Below are 14140 nucleotides of genomic sequence, written 5' to 3' on the forward strand. Positions count from 1 at the left end.
CATACCTTGAGGTCAAAGGTTAACAGGAAAGGTTGGCAACAAATGTTACCAGGCAAATAGGCACTTATATCTAACTCACCCTCCTGTCTGCTCCAGGACTCCCAGCCTCATCCTCCTCCTGGTTCCCTTTTGTCTTAAGAATAAAGGGACTGCCCGCCCGCATTCTTCCCTTCCTCCAATCTCACCAGGTTCCATCCTTCTCGAACAAGAGTAAATTGTTGGAGACGGAAAACAGGATGTTGGGTTCAGTGGGGAATATGTCAGCCTTCTCTACAATAGGATTGTTGTTCATCCCCCAAGAGGAAGATGCGGCTTTAAGAAGCGTCGGCAGCAGTGGGACCTAGCTCTCACACTGCAGCACCAAGGAAAGCCAGGCAGGTGGTGTCAATGAGGGAGGCAGGCTGGGAATAACAGGGGATGGCAGGAACTGCAGGGACCAGAGCATCTGTGCCAGGTCTACAAAGAAAGCAGCTGTTGGCTCCGGGCCACTGTGGCCCAGTGGGACTATGAAGACAGTGTGGCCTGATCCTTCCATTTTTAAAGAACAACCAGAAATCTGGAATGTTTTGTGGAATTTTCTAATTTTATGTGTTGGCTGCAACTTAAAAAATAATTGTATAAAGCTTAAGCAAATCAAACAAAACACCTTTATGGGCAATGTCTGACTCATTGCTGCCAGCTGCCAATGTCTGGATTTCTCCCAACCATCCACCATCCTTGCCCCAGAAGGCTTTGGGCAGGTGCTCCCGAGATGGTTGACAACATAAGTGGATTCACATTGCCAACACTCTGGGCAGGGTTGAGATCAGTCTGAAACAAGGGTTAAGGGATTCAACCTGTGGCTCATGACTCAGGAGAGAGTCAGGTTGGGACCATTTGGAGGTCTGAACTAGTCTCAGGTTGACCAATGGGCAACCTGCTTAGTTTCCTTGGGCCCCAAGGAAAGAAACATGAAGACAGATCCTTTTCATTTTCACACAGAGATGGACTTTGTAGAACAGCATTGTCAAATGTTAGCACACATTTGAAATACATCAGAATCCCCTGCAAGTCTTGCGAAAACACGGATTGCTGGGCCTCACCCTCGAAATTTTGATTCAGTGGGTTTAGGGTGGGGCTGGAGAATTTGAATTTCCAAGTTCACAGTAATGCTGATGGCGCTGATTGGGGCCCACAATTTGAGAACCACTATTTTAGAGATCCCTGTTCAACCAGTTTTTGGATCCTTACCTGTAACAGGGTGAATAATAAAGAATCCCATGTGGTTCCCACTGGTGATGTTGAAGGTCAACTTCCCTTTGGAACTGGAGTCTGGGTCCCAGGCATCCAGTTGAAGCACAGAGGTGCCCACGGGAGCATCCTCCTGGATGGAGGGGTAGAACACAGCTTGGGACATCTGGGGTGGGTTGTCATTGGCATCCGTAACCTCAATGTAGACTTCCGTTACAGAAGAGAGGGGCACGGAACCCCTGTCCACTGCTAATACCGTCAACCAGTAGTAAGATGCAAATTCTCGGTCCAGGGGTGCCAGAGTCTGAATCATTCCTAGGGACAGTAAGTCAGCAAACCCAAAATACTTTAGAGCTCAAAATGGCTTTAGAAATCACCCTTACCCACCATTCCCCAAACTGTACTGTGGAAAGGATATTAATAAGTAGATTTCCTATGAAAAGAAGAAACTGCTTCTACCAATATAATGCGGGGGATGCTGAGTTGAACACAGGGGAATTAATATCCTTATTCTAGAACCTCTCAGAACATTCCTCTGCTAAAATGGGCCCATGCCTTTAGCATGTGAGCATATTTAGGGTTTTCAGAAGACAGTGGTAGTTTATCTACTTTCTCTTGACTACTTAAACCCAAGTTCCATTGATCTATTTCACATTCTGTAAGTGAGGTTTTCTTATAGTTGTCCTTAAATTCTTTCCTTCACACTTTATGTCCTGGTAGATAATCAATTTCAGGGTTAGGGATTTGATGAATAAATTGCCATTCCCTTCTCCATCATTTTCATGATTTTAAGGGGCTGAGCTTCATTTTTTAGTTCATTCCCTCCACAAATTGCTTACTATGGGCTAGCACTATTCTAGAAGTTGAGGGTCCAAGAATGAGCAAAAGAAGATTACACCCCAAGCTCTCATGGATCATGCTGTACTGGCAGGGTCTGTGTGAGAGGGCGTGGCCCATGCTTACAGCCATAGCATGACAGAGACGACCGCTGGGGAAACTGAGGCTTAGAGAGGGAGCACGACTTGACCAAGATCATGTAGCAAGTATGTGGAAGAACTGGGTCTGGGATTGACTCTTAATCTAATGCTCTTTCTAATTACACAGCTTAATTAGATTAAGCTATTTTCTTTCAGTGGCTGGAGTTAAGAGACAAAGGTTGCTGAAAGCCAACATTGAGAACAAGTTATTACAACTTGGTTTTGGTGGAAATAAATCACCTACCAAATTGCAAACTCCTTGAGGGCAGCCATCTGCCTTTAGTCACCTTGGATCTCCTGCAGGTACCTATCTTAGGGCCTTACCAGTACTGGGCACTCAAAAAGTGCTGACTTACACATATTTTCCTTGAAACTTAAAAAAAGGAATGTGGTTGTGTCACATTTTTGGAGAGCAATTTGGAAATACTTGCTAACACAGAAAATGCACATTGTCCTCTGACCTAGAAACTTCGTTTTTAAGAATTTTTTGGCCAGGCATGGTGGCTCACACTAGCAATCCTAGCACTTTGGGAGGCCAAGATGGGTGGATCACCTGAGGTCAGGAGGTCGAGACCAGCCTGGCTGATATGGCGAAACCCCATCGCTACTAAAAATACAAAAGTTAGCCGAGCATGATGGTGGGTACCTGTAATTTTAGCTACTTTCAGGAGCCTAAGGCAGGAGAATCGCTTGAACTCGGGGGACAGAGATTGCAATGAGCTGAGATTACACCACTTTACTCCAGCCTGGGTGACAGAGCAAGACTCCGTCTCAAAAAAAGAAAAGATTTTTTTTCTGTAGAGACTGAGGTATATAAGTAAAAGTATATAAATAAGAATATTATGCCTATATGGTAGAATAATATGTGGCCAATTAAAACAAATGAACTGACAAATAAAATATGTTGATGTTATATGACATGAAAAAAGTAAATTTTAGAATAGTATCTATTATACTATATTTTCATAATAGTAAAATGAACAATATATGATATATAAGACACAAAGAAAGAAACTTTAGAAGATTATAGACCAAACTGTTAATAAAGATTATATCTGGGATGATGGAACATGGGGGAGCATTCATTTTAAAATTGTATATAAAAAATTTATAATCTGATGTATTAAGTTTATAAACAGAATATGTAATATATGTGCATATATGTGTATGTCTATATGCACATATATAGACATATATTTCCAGTAAAAACAAATTAAAAATAAAATACACAGGAATCTCTATTTTCTCCTTCAGCCCATCTACCCCAGGCCCTGGCACCCTATCCTACCCCACCCCCAGTACCTGTGTCTTGGTTGATGCTGAAGGCTGCGAGTCCAGTGCCAGCACGCAAGAAGTACTGGAGCTCCCCATCCAAGCCACTGTCATCGTCCTGGGCAGCCACTACCATCACCTGAGTTCCCGAGGGGCTGTTCTCCTGCACCTGGCCCTGGTACACGAAGGAGGCAAAGTGGGGAGGGTGGAGATTCTCATTCACGTCCAGGACGATCACCTCCACATGGCAGAGGGTCCTGCGGGCCAGGGGCCTCCCACTGTCACTGGCCCACAGGCTCAGATTGTACCCAGCTCGCCTCTCAAAGTCCAGCTCTCTCTCCAGAATGAGCGCCCCTGTCATCAGGTCCACCCGGAAGGTCCCATGGGCGCCATCCATCAGAACATATCGCACTTCACCTGCGGGGCCCAGGTCAGGATCAGAGGCATCCAGAAATGTCAAGACAGTCCCGGGGGGCAGGTCCTCTGGGACCTTCAGCCTGTTGCGTTCTGTGATGCACTGGGGAGAGTTGTCGTTGACATCCTCCAATGTGATTATCAGGTCAGTGACAGAGAAGAGCTGGTGGCCCTTGCTGGGCTGATCCCTGGCCTCCACCTTGAGTATGTACCGAGGCTCTGATTCGCGGTCCAGGTGTCCTGTAACAACCAGTTCCCCAGTGAGAGGGTGGAGGGAGAACTTCTCTGTGGGGCTTAGCAGGGTGTAGCGAACCCTGCCATTGTCTTCTGAGTCAGCATCTTTGGTTGTCAGCTCTGCAATTGTGGTTCCAACTTCTGTGTCCTCCGAGATGGTTAACTGGTACCCACCAGGAGGAAACCTGGGTGCGTTGTCATTCCAGTCTTTCACATTCACTGTCAGCAGCTTCCAGGAGGACTTCTGGGGAGTGCCCAGGTCATATACTGTTACATTGAGGATGTAGAAATTGGTGGCTTCATAGTCCAAGGGAGCAGCTACAGTGAGCAGCCCTGTCTCCAGCTCTATGTCAAAGCAGCCCTCCTCATTGCCATCTGCAATCACATAGACCAGTTTGCCATTAAAACCAGCATCAGGGTCAGTGGCTGCTAGGCGGGCCAAGGGGGTGTTGATAGGGACACTCTCAAGGACATCAATGGATTGGGGGAAGTGGTCCTCAAACTGGGGGGTGTAATGATTAATCTGATATGTGCTTAAAGAAGTGAATTCCTCATCACTGGACTCCTGGTTCTGAAGCCCAATAGAGTGGAGGATAGTCTTTGTGAACTGTGTCAATACTCCTGTTTTATCACATGTTACAGGAACTTCAAAATGAGGGTCCTTCACCACAGTAATATTCAAAGTTGTGGGTGAGGCATAGTTTTTGCCATCTGAGGCTGTAATTTTCAGGGAATAACTGGTGGGTTGACCAGCAGTAAGATTGATAAAAGAGCGCTTGAGGGATATCACTCCGGAGAAATGATTTAGATCAAAATACTCTAATTCATTGCCTGATATAATCTCGTATTTTAGGTTCTGAAGCTCATCCACATCTATGGCTGACATAGTCACTATTGATTTCCCTACTGGCCAGTCTTGGTGGATAGACCCTGTGCAGTTGACTTCTTCAAACATGGGCTGGTTGTCATTCAAGTTCCTGAGCTGAAGAAAAATGGACACTTCCTTCTCCCGGCGAAAGGGGGATCCCCAGTCTGATGCTCTTACCCGGAAGGTATAAATTCTCTTCATGAGTTCATAGTCTGTGGGTTTGGAGGTGGAGATGATCCCCAGGTAAGGGTCAATAGAAAACGGCAAAGCTTTTGGTCCAGCAATGGAATAGGTGACATATCCATTCTCCCCGTGATCCCGGTCAGTGGCAGTCACAGCCAAAACACTGGTGCCTGGAGGGATGTTCTCATCCAAGGTGCCATCATAGGAAGACCTGTTGAAGATGGGGGCATGGTTGTTGCAGTCCACAATGTCAATGACAACCATGGTGGAGACCTGGCCCGGTGAAGTTCTGATGTGTAGCTGATAGTGGGCTCTGTCGTGGAAGTCCATGAGCTTCGTGGTGGTGATCAACCCAGTTCGAGCATTAAGTTTAAATCCTACATTCTCTGAAGATGGCTTTAGAACATACTGCAGGTTGGGGAAGGCTGGGGTGACTCTCACCATCACTACCCGACTGCCAGGAGGGGAAAACTCACTAAGTTGCACTCTGTAAACAGCCTTCTCGAATTTGAGGGAAGCCAATTTGGAAGGTGGTAGGTGAAAGCCCCTGATCTGGGAATAAAAATAAGGGCCACTCCCACTCCTGGCCTGGAGGCTGAGGTTGAACCCATGAAGGTACTCCATCCAGTTGATGTCTTTGACAGACACCAAACTGAACTCATTGCTCCGGGCATAAGACTTGATGGCTTTGAAGTGCTTTCCAGGGTCACCACCAACAACTTCCACTGACTCCACTTCAGCTCCTGAGCTATTTGCATCGACCAGTACAGTGGCATAGGTGGTACCATCATTGCTGTCTGGTGGAGTCACCACCACCGAAGCAATGGCTGGGGGCTTCCTGAGGGCAGGCTCCACATGAACGACAAGTGCAGCCAGGCTGCCAAACCCATCGCCCTCAGAGATTTTCCGCATGCGGTCCACAGCTAGCACCTGGAGCTCATGCTTCCCTCGCCAGGTGACGTTAAGCTTCCCAGCCACAGTGACCACACCGCTGGTGGGATGGATGGCAAACATCTCTGACCTTGTGTTAAAGGCATAATAGAACTCAGCATTCTGGCCTAGATCAGCATCTGTGGCAGTCACCTTGCAGATGGGGCTCTTCAAGGGCATGTCCTCAGAGATGGTGACTCTGTATGAAGGTGGAGAGAAGAGAGGCTTCAGGTCATTCTGGTCCAGGATGTGGACCACCACGCGGGTCAAAGCTTCCAACTCCAAGGTCTTCTCTGTGGCTTGGATGATGAGGGTGTAGCTGTCTCGCACCTCTCTGTTCAGAAGAGCTGTGTTGCTGCTCTTTGTCCTTATTCTTAGGAAGCAGAAGTTGCCCACCACATACTCCTCAGTTTTAAATGCATTGGCCACATCTCCAGAGATGATCCGGTACCTCACTGCCCACTGTGGCTCTGCGAGGTAGATGCCCATTTTCTCGAAGCTCTCCACATAGGTCTTGGGAGAAGAGTTTTCATAGATGGTGGCATTGTAATAGGAGTGTGTGAAGTGCCAAGCAGAGGAGGAGAGAATCCCTTCTAGAGGCTTCTCACAGGTCGCACAATGGAGCAAGAATATGGCAAAACCCAGCAGGGCAATAGTCATGGTGGAAAACTCCCGAAACCCTGGGCAGAAAATAAAAGACAGGGTGCAAGTTAGGAAAAAAAAATGGTTTCTACTGCTATGGTTCTTAACTGGAGGTGATTTTGACCCTCAAGGGACACTTGGCAATGTCTGAAGATACTTTTGGCCGTCCCATCTTGGGCGCAGTGGTGCTAATGGCATCTGGCAGGTAGAGGCCAGGGATACTGCTAAACATCCCACAGTGCATAGGACGGTACCTTTGTATTAGTCAGTTCTCACACTGAGAATACAGACATACCCGAGACTGGGTAATTTATAAAGGAATGAGGTTTAATGGACTCACAGTTCCACATGACTGGGGAGACCCCACAATCATGGCAGAAGGCAAAGGAAAAGCAAAGGCATATCTTACATGGCAGCAGGCAAGAGAGCGTGGGCAGGGGAACTCCTCTTTATAAAACCATCAGCTCTCATGAGACTTATTCACTATTACAAGAACAGCATGGGAAAAACACACCCCCATGATTCAATTACCTCCCACTGGATCCCTCCCGTGATACTGGGGGATTATGGGAACTACAATTCAAGATGAGATTTGGGTGGGAACACAGCCAAACCGTATCAGCCCTGCAACAGAATTATCCAGCCCCAATGTCAGTAGTGCCATGGTTGAGAAACCCCGTGGCTGAAGAATAGCAGACTAGTTCAAAATGCTCTCTCAAAGGCACTCAGCAGCTAGAACGCAGTCCTGAACTCTTACTCTTTTTCCCAAAAACTTTCTGTGAGTCCTTGGGTGATGGTGAGATAGTCCCAACTCTTAGCCAGGAACCAAGTTTAGCAATCTGGTTCTAAACTACTCTTCTCTCTCTCCTTCCTACAAGGCCTTTCCATTAGGGCTGAGCTCTAGCCAAACTGAGCTGTTTCCGCACATGCAGAGGCTGCAGGAAAGCAAAGTGACCAAGATCCCAGGCCTGGTGTCTGGCTTCCTGGCTCTCAGCCCTGCCTCAGTCATTTGCTAGGTAGGTGACTTTTAGAGCAAGTTATTTAACCTCGATGATCCTTCATTTCACCTTCTGTAGAATAAGGATCAAAAAATTATCAGTCTCATAGGATTGTTGTGAAAATTTAGTGAAATAATAAAGGTAAATGACTTATCAGAGTGACTGGTTTATAGTCAGTTCTAACTTAATATCAGCCATTATTGATAATAGGAAACTAAGGTTCATAAAAGGAAGGGAGCTGCCCAGGGCCTTATAGCTAGTGGGAACTCCTTGCACAGACCAGGGTTGCCTCCCTGCCCCAGTCCTATTTATACCTGTTTCACCACATGTCCCTTATAGACAGGGCATGACTCGGACTCATCTTGTAACCTGGAACATGAAAACTCCCGGGCTCCTGGAATGTCTGAGTTGAAATGAACGTTAGAGATGATGGGGTTCTATCCCTGCTTTTCATCCTAGATGAGCATAGATGGGGAAATAGAGCCCCAAAGTCGAAATCAGTCAAGCTCCAAGTCACACAGTGTGTGACCAGGTAAGAACTAGTCCCTGGGAGTTAGTTCTTGTTGAACTAATCATGAATAAATGCTTTGCCTGTCTTAGACCCTTGTTGTTTCCCACAGAGCCCATCCCTGAACTCCAGCCTGGGTGAAAATGTGAGACTCACCAGGGCCAAGGATGCGGCAAGGGGCAGGTAGGAGCGGGGCAGAGTTTGGCAGGGCCATGTGTAGGACTGGTGCACCAGGCTGATGCCTGGCTTGCCCCTGGGAGCCTTGATTCCTAGGAGCTTCGTGGCTGCCAGCCAGATGTGCTGAAGCATTCTTGGATAAAACTGGCCAGACTTGATTTTCCAGTTGCCTTGCTCTTCAAAGCCAAGGAAGAGTTAAACTTCCAAGGCAAAGGGGGAAGGAGAGGCTTGGAGCCGAGCCTTCCCAGAGTCCTGTGTGAACTGGGCACAGGGTTCCCCAAGATCCTGCTGACAGCATCCCGAGATAAGAGGCAGGAATAGAAAAGTCTGCCTAACTCGGAGTCTGAAGGCCTGTGACAGAAAATAATTTCAATATGTCCCACCCTTCCAGCTTCCCTACCACCTGCCTCCCGACTCTTGAGATTCTGTTGGTGGTGCCCTAAGCCCAGGCACCTCAGAAAAGAGAGGGCAGGAAGGAGGCAGACTCTTCACTCGAGGTCTGAAAGCTAGTGGCAGAAAGAGCTGTTGTACATTCCCCACCCTGCCTGCCCCCGACTGTCCCTCCATGCTTAGGGCTGCAGCCCATAGTGGCGCCAGCCCCAGGCAAAAGCCACACTCACCCTACCCCTGACCCAGCCCCCACAAACGGAAGGGGACCCCTGAGTCATTCGGCCTCCAACACCTGCAGGATGGCATTGCTTTTAAAGTTGAAACCCCAAGGGAAAATGAGTCCTCACCCCAGGCCCAGGTCCACTGGCTCCACAGCTCTGCGAACCCAGGGTGCACGCAGCCTCCCAGCCCTGCCTGCCCTGCTGTATGGAGAGCTTCCTGTTCCCCAGGTCAGTACCCGTGTTGGGCAGGTCCCAGCAAGATACTCTGCTCGGTGGCTGCACAGGCGCCTTGCAGCGCAGGCGCCGTTAAGATGAGCTGGAGGGAAGGGGAAGAGGAGGGGTCTCCCTGGAGGAGGATAAAATGCAGAGAGAATGCACCCTGGGATGGCGGCTTGGTGCCCATGGCCTGCCCAGGCTGTAGGACCTGCACACCTGGGGAGTAGTTTGCTGAGGGAGGGAACAGTGTCTGCACAGCTGTTTCCTGGCCTCAGGTCCAGATGAGTGAACAGGCTCGCAGGGCTCCTTGTACTACCTTCCTAGTTCACGACACCCAGGGACCACTATTTTAAAACATCTTGTGTAAACATACATCAATTCATCTGACTTACCTGCTTAAAATTTTCCTGTGGCTTTCCATAACACTTAGATTAAAACAGAAGCTCCTTGGCCCATGTTACTTCTCCAGTTCACAAGCTGCAGCCACACAAAACTGGGACCTGCCTCGGCACCTTTGCACTTCCTGCCTCCCTTAAGATTCTCACATGAATAGTTCCTTCTTGTCAACCAGTTTTCACTTAAATATCACCTCCTGAGCCCCTGTTTGGAGTAACCTTCCTGCCAACTCCCTCTTTATCACTTTGCCCTATTTTCTTCATGACACCTATCACTACCCAATATTTTCTTGTTTACTTGTTTAATGACTGTCTTCCCACTTGACACTGGACTCCATGAAGAGAGGAGTTTTGTGTATCTTATTCACAGATGAATTCCCTAGTGCCTAGAACAGTGCCTGGCATAGAACAAGGCTCAATCAATACTAGTTGAAAAATGGAAGAATCTGGACTCAGGAAATGCCATGACAGAATGAACGCTGGAAGAGCCCTTCATGATCATTCCTTCCTTTTGGAAGCTGGAAAGTAAAGTCCCAAAGAAAGAAAGAGACTTGCCCAAAGTCACAGGGTGAGAATTAGAGCCAGGTTCTTTCCTCCCGACCGTGCTTCCGGAAAGAGCTGTGGTCACTTATGAATCTGACTGTTTGAGTTCAAGTCATAGCTCTACCACCTGCTACCTGTTTAACCTTAGTAAGTTACTCAGTGTCCCTGAATCTCAGCTTTTTCATCTGTGAGACAGGGCTATTAAGAGGACTGCATTCATATTCATAGGGCTTTATGGAGACTACATAAGATCATGCACATTAATGTACTCAGCACAGTGCCTGGTATGTAGACAAAACTCAGGACATATTCGTTATTAGATTTTAATGCCACGGCAGAATCAAAGCCTGGGCTGGGTTGAGGGCGGGGTCCGCTGAAGCCTCTGGAGAAGGTCCAGCCTGTGCCCCAACGCAGCAGGAAGCCACTGGTCTCTGGTCGAGTCTAAGCTTGCTGGCCTAGCCACAGACTGTTCTGGGAAGCTGCGAGCAGGCGCTTGTCTGGGGTGGGGCCTCATGTTCCTTGGCTCCTCAGGCCCAGAAAGAGACCTGCATCTGAGTGAATATGCACATTTACAAGAGGGCACACATGCATACTTAGTAGTCAATTTTTTGAATAATTGTGTGGGTACATTAGTTCTGTGTCTACCTGGCCATGAATGGACCCTTTTAGGATACATGTATGAACCAACTTTGCCTCCATGTAACTCCCAGCCCCCTTTCAAAGATGTGGAAGGCGGGAAAAGGTGGCTAACAACACACAGACTCTGGCTGTGTGACCTTGGGCAAATGGCTTGCCTTTTCTGATCCTTAGTTTCCCTGCTTCCTGAGATCATTTTGAGAATGAAAGTGAGTTAATGCACATAAGTGCTGAGCACAATACGTGATACAGTTTTCAACAAATATTACCCAGTAATACTACTTTTTAGCACCTGGCTTATACTATTAACAGTTGAGTTTGTGGATAATAAAAACTTTCAGGCCAGGTGCAGTGGCTCATGCCTGTGATCTCAGGATTTTGGGAGGCCATGAGGTCAGGAGATCAAGACTATCCTGGCCAACATGGTGAAACTCCGTCTCTATTAAAAAGACAAAAATTAGCCAGGCATGGTGGCACGTGCCTATAATCCCAGCTTCTCGGGAGGCTGAGGCAGTAGAATCGCTTGAACCAGGGAGTTGGAGGTTGCAGTGAGCCAAGATCGCGCCACTGCACTCCAGCCTGGTGATAGAGCAGGACTCCATCTCAAACAAAACAAAACAAAGCAAAAAACACTTTCAGACAAATTATTCCGTCATCCCTGATCTATGCTTGTGCAGGCTGATTTTCTGCAACTTAGCGCTGTAGGGCTTTAAAGAGGTTGTGATTCAGTTCACCCTGTGTTTCAGCTCTCTACTCCAGCTTCTCAGGATCTTGATTCCGACATTCAGAAACCTGATAGTGGTAACATCCATGTCTTTATCCAACTCATGGATAAAAGTTTGAACGTGGAGAGCTCCTCCTCACTGGGGGAATCCAAGCAGAATCTGGGCGGCCACCTGAGGAGCATATTCTCCTGTAGGAGGGTATTTGTCCTTGGGGGAGATAAGAAGCATTCTGACGGCCCTTCCAACTCATACAGGCATGGTTCTTTGGCCTGTGCACACCTATGGTCTCTATCAGACCCTAAACGAGCCCCGCAAAGGCAGTGAAGGGATTTCCTCTGGTTGTGGATCAGGGTTATACACCTGCCAATGCTTGTTTGAGAGTCAGTGTAATAAACTGATCCCCCCTGACCTGGGTTCTGGGAGGCTGAGACCTAAAGTCACTCATTCTCTGTCTGTTCTTGGTCAAGCAAGTCACCTAAGCCATGTGGACCTTTTTCCTCATCTGTAAATAATGTGTGTGCATATAGAGGGAAGGGCTGTAATGGATTGGTGATTCCAAACCCCTCTAATTGTCCTACCGTCTGCCCCACGTGTTCAGTGCTAAGACTGGCTCTTGTGACTCTCAAGAAAGAATCCTAAATATATTCTATTTATGAAAAACCTTAAGGAGGTGAGAGAAATAAAGAGGGACTGTGCTTTGAACCAGAATAAAAACTGTAAATGAAAGAATGGTGACATTCGAGGTTCCTGCGAGTCAAGTCTTAGCCACTGAAATAATTTCTCTCCTTGGTAGTAGGGAGTCATTGACGGTTTTTGAGAAGAAGCAGGACCAGGACAGGGCTACATCATTGGGATGAGTAATCTGACATTAGACCAAAAAAGGGATTTTCCCGTTCAAGACTCCCACTCTGGTATGGACAGGGCTTGAACACCAGCTTTGTTGGTTTAAGACAACTGGAGTTCACTGAGGGTAGAGAGGCTTAGTTTACTTTCAAGAAACTTGTATGAACATGTGAGTCATTTGTTAGTTAGTAGGCAGCCACTGTTGAATTCTCATGTAACAAAACAAAGAACTGGATGTGGCCAGGAGTGGAGTCAGTGGTTGGAGCCATTGATGGGTCCTGTGACTTGAGAATGCCACAGAATCTCTCCTGGGCCTCAATTTGCCTGTCTGTAAAATGGAGATAATGATAGCTACTCCTACCTACTTCCCAGGACTACAGGGAAAACAGAAAATTTGACAGGTGAAAGCACAGGGAGGAAAAATGCAGAGTAACACCTTATTAGAACAAATAATGGCTCAGTAAATGGCAGTCTGAAGGTCAGCTGGCAGACAGGCCATCTTAGAGGGGTTGACTGTAAAAGCCAGACCTGTCCTAGTCTGGAATTAGAAATGGCTAAAAAGAAAATCCTTATCTAAAACATGGATGAAAGAGAGCTGGGACATGGGGTCCCATTATTTATTAGTATTCTTTTTATTATTGATGACAAAAATTATTCTGTCTTACATCTGTATGATAATCTATAAGTTTTCAAGTAAGCATTTGCATGCGTTATCTCACTTGGTCTTTGGGTAGAGTATGCAGTACTTGACAGAATTAAAAGCTAAGAAAGTGGGCTCTGATATCAGACAGACCTGGTTTCAAATCCCAGCTCTCTGTTTATCAGCTGTGTGGCCCTGGGTGGTCATTTAACCTTGCTGATTTCAGTCAAAGGGAGATGATCATGGTACTTAGCTCGTGGAGTTCTTGAGAAGGCTGAATGAGGTAAAGTACGGCAAATACCTAGCACTGGAACACACTCAGTACCAGTTAGTGATGTACCATCATCATCTGTACTATGACATTCATTACTCTGAATCTGTAATTGTGAAATTGAGGCTTGGATAATTTGAAGACTGTGCCCAGGTTCACTCATCTAGTAGGTGATGGATGCAAGCACCGGCACAGAATAGGAATCCACATTCTAAGAAGAGAGACATCCCAGAGGCCTGGAGTAGCTGGGGCTCACTCTAGAGCTGCGCTTTCCAGCAGAACTTTCTGCAGTGGTGAAGTGTTCTGTCTCTGTGCTGTCCAGGGTGGGAGCCACGAGCCATGCGTGGCTGGCTATTGAGCACTTGAAATGCAGCTAGTACAATTGAGGAGTTGAGTTTTTCGTTTTATCTTATTTTAATTAATTTAAATTTTAAAAGCCACACGTGACTTGTGTCTACCACATTGGACAGCCCAGCTCTAGAGAACATGGCATAGGAACCACAGGATTCATGAGATTCAGAGAAGAATGCTGGGTCCACTCATCTATAAGGCACAGTGGGCACACCCAGGACCCAGGACTACACATACTATTAAAGCAGAATGAAAAGGGAGAATCTCTTAAGAAAAATTGAGATCTTAATATGTGGGCTAGAAAGATATGGAAGGGAAAAAGCTAAAATTCATAAATATACTTAGCAGTATGGTGTAGGAACAAGGGGGTATTTTTAAAATGGTTAGCTTTTGGAATGACTATGCCCCCAAATTATGTCTTAGAGGAGGATGGGAATGATCTGAGGGAGCAAACTGGGAGATATTATCTGGAACAG

At 46.9% G+C, this 14140-nt stretch overlaps 1 protein-coding gene across 1 annotated transcript in view; it reads right to left on the reverse strand.

The window, feature by feature from the left end:
* The window catches only part of FAT2 (FAT atypical cadherin 2), an 88038-nt gene that overhangs the window by 58813 nt on the left and 15085 nt on the right, over nucleotides 1-14140 (reverse strand). The window contains exons 2-3 of the mRNA XM_001110265.5: nucleotides 3510-6788; nucleotides 1231-1545 (exon numbers count right to left, since the gene is read on the reverse strand). Coding sequence (XP_001110265.3) covers nucleotides 1231-1545; nucleotides 3510-6768 — 3574 coding nt within the window. The 5' untranslated portion in view covers nucleotides 6769-6788. The remainder of the gene's footprint in view (nucleotides 1-1230; nucleotides 1546-3509; nucleotides 6789-14140) is intronic.

This window comes from Macaca mulatta, chromosome 6 (assembly GCF_049350105.2).
Source record: "Macaca mulatta isolate MMU2019108-1 chromosome 6, T2T-MMU8v2.0, whole genome shotgun sequence".
NCBI classification, from domain to species: domain Eukaryota; kingdom Metazoa; phylum Chordata; class Mammalia; order Primates; family Cercopithecidae; genus Macaca; species Macaca mulatta.